The sequence below is a fragment of the Artemia franciscana genome, chromosome 3 (assembly GCF_032884065.1).
Source record: "Artemia franciscana chromosome 3, ASM3288406v1, whole genome shotgun sequence".
NCBI lineage: Eukaryota > Metazoa > Arthropoda > Branchiopoda > Anostraca > Artemiidae > Artemia > Artemia franciscana.
Genome location: NC_088865.1, coordinates 37,529,917 through 37,544,346, shown reverse-complemented (window position 1 = coordinate 37,544,346; position 14,430 = coordinate 37,529,917). Strand labels below are relative to the sequence as shown.

Genomic DNA, 14,430 nt, shown 5'->3' with positions numbered 1-14,430 from the left:
CATGTGCGGCGAGCAAAAAACCAAAACATGCATTAATTCAAAAACATCCAGAAATTAAATAAAAGGAGCGACATTATAACTTAAAATGAACGGAAATTTTTCCGTATATGAAAGGGTTTGACCCCTCCTGAACGCCTCGCTCTTTTTGCTAAATTTTTTTATTGTTTTAAAATGTAGAGTTATGAGAAAGAGTAAAACCTTAGCGTAAAGAGCAAGGCGTTGAGGAGGGGCCAACCTTTTTTATATACGGAATAATTTCTGTTCGTTTTAAGTTTTAATGTTGCTCCTTACTTACAGTTAAAAAAAACATTAACACTGATTTGTCAAGGAGGAGTAGTTTTTTTCAGGTATCCGAAAATATGCAGAAAACCTTCTGTGACCAATTGGGATGGAGCTTATGTACCTAAGTCTCTTAAATAACAACGAATAAGGGACACTCCTATAGTGAGTAAATACAAAATTAACACAATATTTTACTTAGGGTCGAACATTTATCACTTGCAAAAAAAGATACGTTGTCCTGTTATGTTATTGAATTAAGTAGAGTTGATTTAAAGGGGCGTTAAATTGCATCTGGAGTGGCTGAGTTAAATCTTGGGGGTTGTGCTGAATACAGTTAACATGGGATTGTTTTCTATGTGGATTTAGTCAAATGTGGTTGAGTTCAACGGAATTCAGTCAATATGGAAACATGCTAATCCTTGCCTTTAAGATTCAACGTATAAAACTCCAAACATTTCTGTATAACTGTGCCTAGTACTTGACTGACAATTCCATCTATTCAAAGCTAATTCATACTTTTTTTAGGGCTTTTTTCAACAAATTGGCAGCTCTGCAATACGCCCGTTTACACTCATCGCTAAAATCACGGGTGGAATGTCAGATATGGCTGACATGGACTATGAATATGATGATTTTGACGACGAAGTAAATGAAACAAGTACAGAGCCTAGCTCTGTTGCTATGAATACTTTTTCAAATCGAGTGCCCTACAGCCCTTATGGAAACACAGAAGACAAGGGAACTCTTTTATCATATGGTATAAACCCTCTTAGCACGAATCAGGTCGCACATCCTAAAGGAATTGCAGTGAATAATCCCGCAAATCAGGATTTATATCAACCCACAGTTTCCAATTCTGTGCAGCAATCTTATGGTTCACCTGCCGGGCCACAAAAAAGTCAGTTTTATATTCCAAATGAAGTGAATACTCCTGGGCAAAGTCAACTAAGCCCTTACTGGGCATCTAATGTTCAAACGTTCAAACCAAGCCCAAATTCCAATTATTTTCAACCAAGTCCTCTAGAGAGTATATCTTACCATAATATTCGGCCAAAGTCAAAAGAACAAAAATTGTACAACTCATATTTATCCCTATCATCAAAATCTCAACATCCACAAAGACTTAACCCGCTGGGCCTTAAATCACAAAACTCAATGCGATTGATAAAAGTTGTTCCAAAAGAGGAGCCAGTCCTGATATCAATCAATGAACTGTCATCCACAGTTGAAGCTAGTCCTCATCCAACAGCTCAACCAAACAAAATAAAGGTGACATCTGGTAGAGACTTAGATATACAGACAAAATTGAATAGTCCTTCTGGCGTTATAATTTCCAACGATTATGTACATTCCATCCCTAGCAAGAAATTGACACATTCTGAAATAAGTTCTCCTATTGAAACAAGTAAAGGGCAAGACATAGATAGTGGAGTGCCGAAGAAACAGGTTTTGCCCTCGGATTTCAGCATACGACGCGCAAAACTACTTAAGAAATCTTTAGCAAAAAGTAAAAGAACTCTGAGTGATCTAAAAAAATTGGATGAATTAAATTATGGATTCTATAACACAAAAGATGGCATGCAAAAGGAGTTTGATGCCCCCAAACGTAGTAATGCAGAAGATAAGGGGAGAAAATTCCATGAGGTTCAATCTAGAAGTTTTTCTTTTAATAAAGTTGAAAGCAAGATAAGAAAGCTTGCTATTGCGATAAGACGAGCAATAGTGAAGTTGTTCGTCAAAAAGAAAAACCGGAAACGAAGACTTAGACGAAAAAGAAAAAAATATAGGAAAAGATATGGTGCCAGTTGAATTTGACTTTGATATTAAACGAAAATTTAACATTTATTGAATATTAGTTATAATGAATAAGCTCAGTTGAATCAATTCAGAGAATTATAGGGAAGAGGGGTAAAATGCATTTGTCAAAATATAGGTGAAGTGGTGGGGGGGGGGCAAATTTGTCGTTCATTTATATTTTTAAGGATAATATTAAAAAGGGTATTTTTATATAAAAACACCCCAATAAAAAACATAGGATGGAGGAGGGGCACAAAAATTCCAGTAGAAAATACTCTCTTGTCCTCCCACTTAGGGATCCCACATGAAGCCGTTGCGTAGTGTTAAACTTACGAACCACCTTTACAGAGTTTGAACTAATAGCGAGTTCTTTCAGCAACCATAATATGTGCATTTGGTTTGTCAAAAGGGTGTATCAGTAATATATAAGGAACCTATTCAGAGTTTAAACCAAAACTTCCAAGTTATGTTGAGGGGGGTGTTGAAATAATCAAAAGGCACTATGTTCATACTACCGCTATTGATACTACTACTACTGCTGCTGCTGCTAAGACCATTGCTACTACTGAAGCTAAGAGTATAAAAATAGAACTTTTTGGGAATGTTGAAGAGGCTATTGAACTAAATAAAACACACTGCGTGAATGAAGGTTGTCGAAAGGGTGTAAGAGCAAAATTTACAGGATAGTTATGTTGAAGGGGGTGTTGAAATAATCAAAAGGCACTATGTTCATACTACCGCTATTGATACTACTACTACTGCTGCTGCTGCTAAGACCATTGCTACTACTGAAGCTAAGAGTATAAAAATAGAACTTTTTGGGAATGTTGAAGAGGCTATTGAACTAAATAAAACACACTGCGTGAATGAAGGTTGTCGAAAGGGTGTAAGAGCAAAATTTACAGGATAGCTTTGAGAAATAAGTTGCAATTTTCCGGAAATGCTTAGGGGGATTCTGAACTAGATCGGAACACACTACTATACCCTGATGCCACACCGATTTATTTGCGGCGTGCTGCCAATTCAAGACAAGCCAGTGTGGAGAAAAATTTCAATGGCACGCGGCTGAAACTAATCCATAGCGGCTACCGGTACTGTCGGCACGGCGGCGCGCCGCCAGTCTGTCTATATTTAGCCTTGTGTTTCTGCACTGATTTATTTATTTTAGTGGGCTAAGTAAGCTAACGTGCTTAGTAACTTCGTAAAAGTCTATCGATACTGAGTTATAAACAGAAAATGGGAACAAAAACTTATAGACTGAGAAGGCAGTGGCGTATTTAAAGGGAGGTTGGGGGCATGAGCCACCAAGAAACTTCGAAGGATTTTAAAAAAGAGCTTATTCTACCACAGGCAGCAGTCCTCTTGGTTTCTTGCAGCATAGTTTCATAATATATTTGAAGAGGATTACATCAGTAAAAAATTTGTCCCTTTACAGATCTTATTTTGCTTTTACTTATCCTAAATATGTCAAATTCTTTAAGTTTATTGCTACCCTATCAAAAGTTATGAGCCTGAGAAAATTTGCATGATTTTTGAAAAAGAAGAAAAATACCACCAAGAGTCACGGGGTCTCAGTGAAAATTGTATTGATTCATTTGCATTTTTTTTATTTGTTCTTTCCAAGGGTGATCGTATCTAACCAATGGTCCAATACTATCGGCAGAGGGCTCAGTTGAACATAATTTTCGTCATTACTCCATGTTAGCACTATGTGTGTCTTTAGGGAAATAAAATAATAATAATAATAATAATAATAATAATAATAATAATAATAATAATAATAATAATCATAATAATAATAATAATAATAATAATAATAAATTAAAAGTTCTAGTGCCCTTTTAAGTGGCCTCAAAATCAGAGGGCAACTAGCCACCCTCACACGCTCTTTTCCCCAAAGTCGTTCGATCAAATATTGAGACAGTCATTTTGTTCAGCAAAGTTGAAAGGTCCAATAATTTTACCTTTGGGGATGACATAACCTGCCAAAAGTCCCCGGGGAAAAAGCTGCAAGTAATAAAATTTGCCCATTGTGTACATACAGTGTTTGTCATTGAGTTGACTTGACTTGACTTTATTAAACAAGAAATGATATACATAAATCTTATACAAAGGAGACAGGGAGGCAACTCGTTTTGTCTCCTTTAACAGTAGAATATTTAATAGAGTAGAATATTTCGTAAGGGGGATTTTCTGGAGACGGATTTTCTATAGTGAAATTTTTCTATTGGGAGGGAAATTTCCTGGGACAAGATTTCCAAAGAAAATTTCACGTCGGGGAATTTTCCAGAATTCGTATACGAGCTCTGTTCTCGTTGTCTTTCTATCTTTCTCGTTGACGGCTCCATTTAACGTGCGGATATTTTCTGAGGGAATTGTCAGGAGAAAATTTTCCGCGAAGTTGGAATTTCCTCAGAAGACTTTTACATGGAGGGGGGAAACTCCTCAGGAAAAGTTCCCTGCTTTGTAATTTTTAACGGGAGAAATATTCTATTGGGAGGAGGGAGGATTTCAGGGAATTTTTTTTCCACTGGCATATTTTGAAATGACCTGAAAAAAAATCAGAGTCTATTAAGGACAAATCTTTTTCGAAAGAAAGTATGCTAAATAGCATTTTTCAGGTCAAATCTTCCGCAAGAAATTCTTCCTCGGGTAATATGCCTGGGGAAAAGATTTTACTCAGGAGGATATTTTTATGGAAAAAATTTTGGTAGGGGGAAATTTATTCATGGAGGGGAGGAGGATTTAATACGGTTATTTGAAAAACCACCAAAAATTAAAAAAAAGTCCTTTTCTTCTGAGAGTAAGGAGCAATATTAAAACTTAAAACAAAGAGAACTTATTCTGTATATGAGGGCGGTTGGCCCCTCCCCTGTATCCCTTTTTTAACACTTTAGAACAGTCTAACCTTGGTTTGTCTATAAGAGAGGGTACCGTACAGATACTATTATACCAAAAGGATCCTGAGTATTATTCACAATAACACTAACAGTATTATATCCAATGTTAGAAAATATTGTCAATTCACGCTGCTGAATCATATGATCGCTTTAGCACGCAAGTTAATAAACAGCTTGAGGCCATAACCTTGCATAAAGGCTTAGGGACTTTATTATTGCAGCTTATTATTCTTAAATCCAAATTAAAACCACCACAAATAAGACAAGGCTTAGAAGAAATCGGTAACTTATCTAATTGCTCATCTAAAAGTAGACCAAACACATGAATATTACACATTGACGGTCTATATACAACAAACAAAAAATATTTAAAGTTCTGAAATCGCAATTCAATTACCGTACTTTTTTAAGTGCTATTTAACGTTTACTCTCATATCATCCCTTACATTAACTTAAAAATAGTTATATAAGTAAAGAGCTAAAGCTCTTTTTTGACACATTTCTCTATCTCCAGTCTTCAACACCGAAGATTTATGGTTCTGTAACCATGCCTCTGTTAAAGATAGTGCATGAGGCGCTGATTTAAGATAAAATAATTTAAAAACCGATAAAATCCCCTTAAACGAGCCTCTGGCAGTTTAAGTCAAAAATAAACGTATCATTTTGGCATCTATTAGAACCCAAATTAAACAGGAATATATACCGCATATCACCCTTATCTTAATGTAACTCATTAGCACCAAGATCTCTACGCAGTACCCCTCTCCTAACATCATGGAGTCTCATAGAATTTCTCTCAAGGAAACCCAAACTTTGTATACTTAAAATAACCGTTTAAACTAACCAGTCTATAAGGATGGAAATCAGGAGGGTGGAAAATAATAGAAAATACCTTACCATACTGCGGGCGAAGCGACTGTGTACCAAAAAATCCAGACGAACAGAAAACAAGGGACAAGGAAATACAAAAAGATATGAAAATACAAAAAGTAATAGCATATGTAATTCGTGAAAACGGATTAAATACGTCAATATGGAATAGATCCGTCAACCCATCAAAAATATAAGAAAAAAAATAGAAACGACGAATGCCCTATGAAACTAAGTACAATTATTCAACTAGGCAATAGTTGAATAATTAGTTTAAACTATAGTAAAATAGTTTTTTACTTATGAAATGAAAAAAAAAAATAACCAACAACACTTTTCTAGTTCATCATTATTTAACTTCACAATTCCTAGCTGACTTAGACAAACGAATGAAGGAAAAAAACAATCATAAACAAACTAAAACTTTTCATATTCAACAAATCAATCATTTTCTTATCACCTCAGGGAGCCATGGAAGGGGGAGGTCCATTCACCAGTTCTTAGATCTGTTCACTGCAAGTAAACTTCACTTTCCTACCACCCTGACGTTCAAACTGGAGATGTGAACGTCCGTTCATGACAGCTTAAGAACAGCAAAAGGTATTAAGCCAAAAATTATAGGGCCATGTTGAGGGGGATGTTTAATTAAATATGGACATTAAAAGGACATTTCTGCAATTGCTCTTTAGTGGCTTAGGGCACTATGATGAATTTTTCAGGGAATTTTGTATTGAACTAGATCAAAACGAACTACATGCATGAAGGCTTGTCAAAAGGGTAATCTCACGAAAAATATCTCACAAACGGCTGAGAATATTAAAATGAACCTTTCTGGGATATTGTAAATATTACTGCTTTCTCTACTATAACTACTACTACAAAAATTATTACTACTACTGCTACTAATACTACTACTATTACTACTACTGCTACTACTACGACTGCTATTGCTACTGCTACTGCAGCTGGTTATGACTGCAACTGTAACTATTTACGACTGTGTCTGCTTGCGTTGGAGACTGCTCGCGACAGTAAATACTTGTGACCATAACTCCAAGTATTTGCGGCAATGACTGCTTCTGCTTTTGACTACGATTGTGACTACTTGGAACTATGATTACAACTACATGAGACTGCGACTGCAACAACTACTTGCGTCTTCAGCTACTTATGGTTGTGACTACAACTACTTGTGCCTGTGAGTACGAATACTTGACACAGTGACTGTAACAACTTATGACTATGACTACTTGTGACCCCCAATTAAACTAATTGGAACTGGCTACTAGGATTGCATGTGACTGTGACAGCTTGTAACTGCGACAGCTATTACTTGTGACTGCTACTACTACTACTAAAATTACTGCTACTACTACCACTACTACTGCTGCTACTGCTACTGCTACTAATGCTAATGCTAATGTTGCTGCTTCTACCACTGCTTGTGCTATTGCTATAGGACTAAATCAAAAGAGTTTACGTGCATCCAGGTTGTCAAAATGGCAAAAATGCAATATCTAAGGAAGGAATAGGGTATTAAGTCGAAAGTTTTAGGGAAAGTTAAGAGAATGTAAAACTGAATACAAATAGACTATGCATACAAGATTGTAAAAAAAGTGTCTGTGCGATGCATCAGAAAAAATTAGGGTATTATATTGAAACTTTAGGATGTAATTTTGAGAATGTTAAATAAAATCAAAAGACACTATATGCATCCAATTTGGTGTCATGAAACGCCCAGGAACAGCTAGGGGTATTAAGTCAAAATTGTGAGATTACGTTGAGTTGGAAACTAAATTAAATCAAAATGCTCTATGTGTATCAAGGTCGTCAACATGGTATATCAGTGATGTTTTAGGGAAAGTTCAGGGAATTAGGCTGATACATTCAGGGTATATGACGGGGGGATTGTTAGTTAATATTTGTATGCATAATCAGGCTTATATCACGATGAAAGTTAAAATTCTGTTGTTTGTGTAGAACTCCAAAGATTATGCAAATTTTCAATTCAATTTTCAATTCAGTTCAATTCAATTTATTATTATTAAAAAAAACACATAACAACAACAATAATAAAGATCCTAGAAGCGAACTTGTTAAGGACCAAAACAACAACAAAAAATTGAAAATGAAGAAGAGAAAAAAAGAAAAGAGAAAACATGGGTAATTAAAGCAAATTCAATAAACATTTAGAGAAATATAATATTAAGATTTTAGTACATTGTTATATAGCGTCCGAAAACTTGTGGATAGCTCGACACAGGAGGGTATTAAATTCCATTGAAGTATAGATTTATAAATTGGGGATAGCTGGGCGGAACTAGAGATACACTTGGGGACAATGAAGGAACGGTTTGATGAACGGAGACAGTGGCCTTCAGAATTGTTACTATTAAAATAAGATAATAAGTGGGGAGGAAAATTTTTATGGTAAGCGGAGTAAGCAAGGGATTGATTTAATATTTTGATGATTTGTTCAAAAGGGATACTACCAAAATCGGAGTACAAGTCCTTGGTGCGATATAGTCGTGGCAATCGAAAAACTGCTTTGACGGCACGGTTTTGAGCAGATTTTAATTTATTGGTAACTCAAGGATAAGTATTGCCCCATACAGATCCGCAGTATGAGATATATGGGTAAATAAAAGAATAATAAAGGGTGACGAGGATATCGGGAGGAAGAAAATAATTCACACGATTCATCATACTTATTCAAATTTTCAATCCATATATTCAAATATTTTCCCCGCATCTGTTGATCCAAAGTGCTATAGTTCAAGAATTACATTTTCTTTTCAAAATTTAGTCCAACATATAAATAGCAAGCCGAAATCTGGATATTATAGAAAAACCCAAAAAGATCTGATATACTTATTTTGGCCAACAAAAAGACAATGCCAGTTAAAAACGAACGACAATTAATAAATTCTGTAATTATTTTCTGTAAATTATTTTTTCAAGAAAATTTAAATATTTAGATTAGCCTAATCCAAAAGACGAAAAGAAAAGAAATCAAATAATTTTTCAAGCCTAAAAGTACAATAAATCACTCCCAAATCGAAGAGAAATCTAAAAAAAATAATTAAGTCAAACTCAAAACGAGCAGAAACTAAAGCAATAAAGGAGTAGGGCTCATGCCCCATGGACCTTCTAAAGAAAAGAGCTTAATTTGAAATGTAATGAAAATAAAATACATTTTAAATATTTTTTTATAGCTTTAATTGAATCCAAATTTGTTAAAAGATCAGGGAGTGAATAATTTTCAGTGTATATAAAACTGTTCCTTTTCAACAATCTTGGTAGTGCTGGTGATTTTTTTTGTTTTTATATAATGGGAAATAAAAACATAGCGTGAAATTAAAATTATTTTGGCAAATTTCTGGTGTGTTTAAACATATAAAATACTTCTTAAACTTTTAAATATATAAATTACTTCTTTAAAGTGCTTCTGGTAAGTTTAAATAATATAAATTCTCATCCAGTTTAAAGTAAACCTTCAAATACTACGAGCCTGAGAAACAATTACGTGGTTTTTGAAAAGGGGGAAAAATAATCCAGAGGGCGAGAGACCTTACTGAAAATCAAACTGTCAGAGAGCCCAGTTCTGCACATCAGAGAGCCTTATTTCAAGCTCCCATCTACAAACAGCAGAATTTATATTTTTTTTTTCGAAAAGCATTTGATCAGATAGAAAGTCCGAAATTTCTAGACAGACAGCTAACTGAGACAAAGGAACATTGCTTCGTTTTCAATACATAGTGCGCTCAAAATAAAGTGAAACATGAACAGCGAATACCCAGCCCTTCATATAAAAACATAAAAAATTAAAACATGCATTCCCCATATGAGGCAAGTTGTCCCCTCCTCAACCCCTTGCTCGTTTAATGCTTTAAAAAAGTTTTTTTATCTTCAATTCCATAGCCCTTGTGTCACAGCAGATGTCCTTAAAAAATTGGGACAAGAATTCAAATTTAGCATAAGTAGCTAGGGGTTGAAGAGGGGTGCAGCCCCCCCCTCATATCCGGAATAATTTCACTTCGTTTTAAGTTTTAATGTTGGTCCTTACGTTCAGTTGAAAAAACTTGTTTCTTTTAATTTAATTTCTGGTTGTTTGTCAAACCATGGCCAGGCCCAACCAAAATGTGATATCGCGCATTGATTTATATTGGTAGGTTTAATATTGGGCGTTAAACTAGCTCAAAGCTTTCAGAGATTTAGTGCTTAGGCGAAGAAAATCATGCGTTGGTTTTGCACTGGGTGGTTATCTCAATATAGGTCGAGAATTTTTCTTCTAGATTAGTTTTATTTTGAGTTAGCTCCTATGGATCCTTCATATTTCCAGAGTTTCTCAAAAGTGTACTCAGCAAATGACATACATGCCTGAGTAAATTAGAAGATGCCGTGTGCGTATGATTTTTCTAATTATTCTCAGTGTCTTAAGAATTACTGTAAGGACCGAGCTGAAGCTTTGAGGAAGTATCAGAAGGTCAAGAGGGTTCATAATCTTGGCTTTGGGCCAAAGGGTGAGTGAGGTAAATCGAAAGACACTACGTGTATTCAGGTATTCGAAATCGCATTTCTGCAATATCTTATGAACGGCTTTGGGGATGGAGTTGAAAATTATAGGCACTGTTGGACAAAGGAAGGGCTAGGGCTGGGCAAAGGAAATTCAAGGAGCTATATTTGAACCGACGCATCTAACTATTGCCTGATATACAAAGCTAACTGTTATTAGAAATGACAAAAAAATACTGTGTTTTTAAGATTGTAGGCGAGCTATGATTTGAAGCGGTCTGACAGAAGTACGTTTTGAGTCGAGATTTTCAATTGTCTAGGGGACCAGTCGCAGGGACAATCTTCATCTCCCCATGAATACAGGTATAATGCAAAAGAACAGCCTTAATATCAACACATCTAATTTATGTCTGATATTATAAACCAGCTATGATTAGAAATGACAAGATTAATTAGACCTCTGAATCCAACATCTTTTTCTATCAATAAAGTAAGGAAAGGTGTTGAAATTCCTATATCAATCATCTGTTTATTATGAATAAAATTGGAGCTGCCTTTTGCCAGAAGTTCAGATATAAACTTGGTGGATATGCACAATGCTTCATTTATTAACCGCCGCCCTGTCTTCTCCTCCAGACGTCCTCAAAGAAATATAAACGCAAATTTCAAATTCATGGAATGCCGTCCAAAAATATAATATAACAGTTTCCGCGCCAGTTTAAAATCGTCTTTTTTGCATCAGTGATAGGTTTCACCTGCTATTTATTGTTTGCTTTGAACTTTGTTCTTGGGGATGGAATTAAGGACAAGACAGAATGTCACTGATGAGGTATTATTAGCAAAAAGTAGCCAACCAGGTAGTGTAAACCCTACAGTTCCATTGACAAAAAATATAGTATAGATAGATAGATAGATAAGTGTATTTCAAAAACCCGTGGGCCATATACACACAACATATAAATAAATAACAAACAAGCAAGGAAATTAACAACAGTACGAACACGCACAAAAAACAGAATTAAACGCAAAAAGTACCAAATCTAACTACAAAAGAAATTAATCATATAAAACTTTTTCTTCTTATTAAAGATTTTTCTATATATACTCCCACTCGAAATATTGTGGTTGGGTTACTATTTTGTAGAATACCCGGAAGCATCAAATTAATCCCATGCAAATAAATTTCCCGTAAATCCAAGAGCACCGGGCATTTCCGGAGAAAATGATCCAAGTCTATATTTTACAGTTGACATAGTTCTATTTTTTTAAATTATAGTGGGTAATTACCAAGTGTAAGTGATACATTTGGTTTAATCAATAACTGTAATTTAATCAATTTAATCAATTCTCAACTTTAAGAATGCCAGTTGTAATCTCTCATTCCTCAAGATATGCTTCTGCTTTCAATTTTGCCTCATAGTTTATGGTAATGTGGAAATTCAAAGCTATAACGTTTTGTAGCAATTCCCATTTCGTTAAAAATCGTCTTTTTTGTATCAGTAGTAAGTATCACTTCATATCGTTGAGGTTTTGCTGATGAGATGTCATCAGCAAAAAGATTTAAACAATGTAGTGCAAACTATATAGTTTCAATAGAGGCAAAATATAGTGAATTTAACTATTTACATAATTTTATTTTTTAGATTCTATAGGGTGAAAACCGTATGCAACCTTTTTTCCTCAATCGTTTAATTATAACTCACTTTTTATGGTGAACAGAACTTTGACGCTATAACAATGAATAACGGTTTCCGTGTCAGTTAAAAATCGTCTTTTTTGTATCTGTTATACATATCACCTCCTATCTATTGTTTGCCTTGTACTTCACCTTGAGGGATGGAAATAAGAACTAGTAGGGGTGAGTGAGGAGTGAGTAATGTGAGTAATGAGCTGTCATCGACAAATACTACAAACAAGTGATTCAAACTTTACAGTTAAGTAGACCCTATCACATAGCATATTTATAATTTAAAATTGTTTATTTTTCTTAAATAATAAAAGTAATTACCCCGAATGGATGAGAGAATTTTTTAATTAATAACTAACATCATGAAGCTGTCAACTTAAAAAATTGCAATTTTTTAAGTGCATTCTTCAAGTTTTATCAAATTTCGCCTCAGTTTTATTAAATTTCGCCATTAATTAAACGTCACCTCAGGAAAACGTTGAATAACAGTTCTCTTGTCAGTTTAAAAATTTCAATTTTTTTTTCTGATAGATATTATCTGGGACATATCGTTTACTTAAACTTTATTCTGAGAAATAGAAATAACAAGAGCTAAGAGCTCATATGGCATTTGTGCCGAGGCTGGAAGAGCCAAGAGCTCATATGGTACGAGCTCTAGCAAAATTCTAAGGATCAATAGGTTGATTTAAAAGGAAAATCAGAGGCTTAATGCCGTTCGGGATTTAAAATCAGAGCTCTGAGTCACGAGGTCCTTTTAAATATCAAAATTCATTAAGATCCAATCACCCACTCGTAAGTTATAAATACCTCATTTTTTCTAATTTTTCCTCTTACTTCAGCCCCCTCCTTCTTCCAGATAGTCAAATCGGGGAAAACGACTTTATCAAGTCAATTTGTGCAGCTCCCTGACACGCCTACCAATTCTCATCGTCCTAGCACATCCGGAAGCACCAAACTCGCCAAAGCACTGAGCCCCACCCCCTAACTCCCCCAAAGAGAGTGAATCCAGTACGGTTACATCAATCACATATTTACGACATTTGTTTATCCTACCCACCAAGTTTCATCTCAAATTCTCGACTCTAAGCGTTTTCCAAGATTTCTGGTTTCCCCTCCATCTCCCCAAGGTCAACAGATCTGGTCGGGATTTGAAATAATAGCTCTGAGAAATGAACTTCTTCAAAATATCAAATTTCATTAAGATCTGGTCACCCGTTCTTAAGTTTAAAAATACCTCAATTCTTCTAACTTTTCCAAATTAACACCCCCTAGGTCCTCCAAAGAGAACAGATCCGTTCCAATTATGTCAATCACGTATCTATAACTTGTGCTTATTCTTTTCATCAAGTTTCATCCCGATCTCTCCAGTCTAAGCGTTATCCAAGATTTCCGGTTTTCAATATTTCGGTTTCCCCCTCCAAACCCCCCCCCCCCATGTTCTTGGATCCGATTAGAATTTAAAATGGAGCATCTGAGACATAAGATCCTTCTATATATCAAGTTTCATTAAGATTCGATCACCCATTCGTAAAATAAGGATACCTCAATTTTCACGTTTTCCAAGAATTCAGGTTTCCCCCCCAACTCCTCCAATGTCACTGGATCTGGTCGAGATTTAAAATGAAAGCTCTAAAGCACAAGATCCCTCTAAATATCAAATTTCATTAATGAAATTTCATTAAAAAGATCTGATCACCCGTTTGTAAGTTACAATGCCTCTTTCTTTCCAATTTTTCCGGATTACTCCCCCCTCAACTCCACAAAGAGAGCGAATCCGGTCTGGTTATTTAAGTCACGTATCTTGAACTTGAACTTATTCTTCCCATCAAGTTTCATCCTGGTCTCTCCACTTTAAGTGTTTTCCAATATTTCCAGTCCAATTTCACCGGATCCGGTCGGAATTTACAGACCGGAGAAATTTCTCCAAAATTTCACAAATTTAAACAGAAATTTCTTATTTAATTTGGTCTGGTTCCTGATACGCCTACCAAATTTCATCGTCCTAGCTTACCTGGAAGTGCCGAAACTAGCGACAGACCGACCGACAGAATTTGCGATCGCTATATGTCACTTGGTAGATACCAAGTGCCATTAAAACGAGTCGGAATGTCATAGACGAGGTATCAGCAGCAAATTTCTACAAACAATGTAATCTAAATTCTATTGCGGTGCTTCTATTGCGTCAATGAAACTAATAAGCTTTCTGCAAAGTATAGACCTCAAAATTTGTCCTGCTCATCCAAGAGTTTTACCTTTTCACCCGTTCAACCATTTTTTTGTAGCAAGCAATTTGAATTATTAAGACGTGGATTTGTTAAGAGTTAAGCAAAAAAAAAGATTTTTTCATAAAGAATCATGTTCGAAATTTGTTTCCCATTT

At 35.2% G+C, this 14,430-nt stretch overlaps 3 protein-coding genes across 7 annotated transcripts in view; 2 read left to right on the top strand and 1 right to left on the bottom strand.

Annotated features, from left to right (window-relative positions):
* The window catches only part of LOC136024678 (uncharacterized), a 41,516-nt gene extending 39,424 nt beyond the window's left edge, over positions 1-2,092 (top strand). Inside the window, exon 4 of the mRNA XM_065700099.1 lies at positions 808-2,092. Coding sequence (XP_065556171.1) covers positions 808-2,091 — 1,284 coding nt within the window. The 3' untranslated portion in view covers position 2,092. The remainder of the gene's footprint in view (positions 1-807) is intronic.
* Positions 1-14,430, bottom strand: part of LOC136025247 (Kv channel-interacting protein 1-like) — a 333,579-nt gene that overhangs the window by 83,396 nt on the left and 235,753 nt on the right. The gene's annotated exons all lie outside the window — the stretch shown is intronic.
* Positions 11,094-14,430, top strand: part of LOC136024641 (Kv channel-interacting protein 1-like) — a gene marked incomplete at its 3' end in the record, with an annotated part of 108,962 nt that continues 105,625 nt past the window's right edge. For all 4 annotated transcript variants that reach the window (XM_065700072.1, XM_065700071.1, XM_065700069.1 and 1 more), the window contains 1 exon segment: positions 11,094-11,221. In XM_065700072.1, coding sequence (XP_065556144.1) covers positions 11,158-11,221 — 64 coding nt within the window.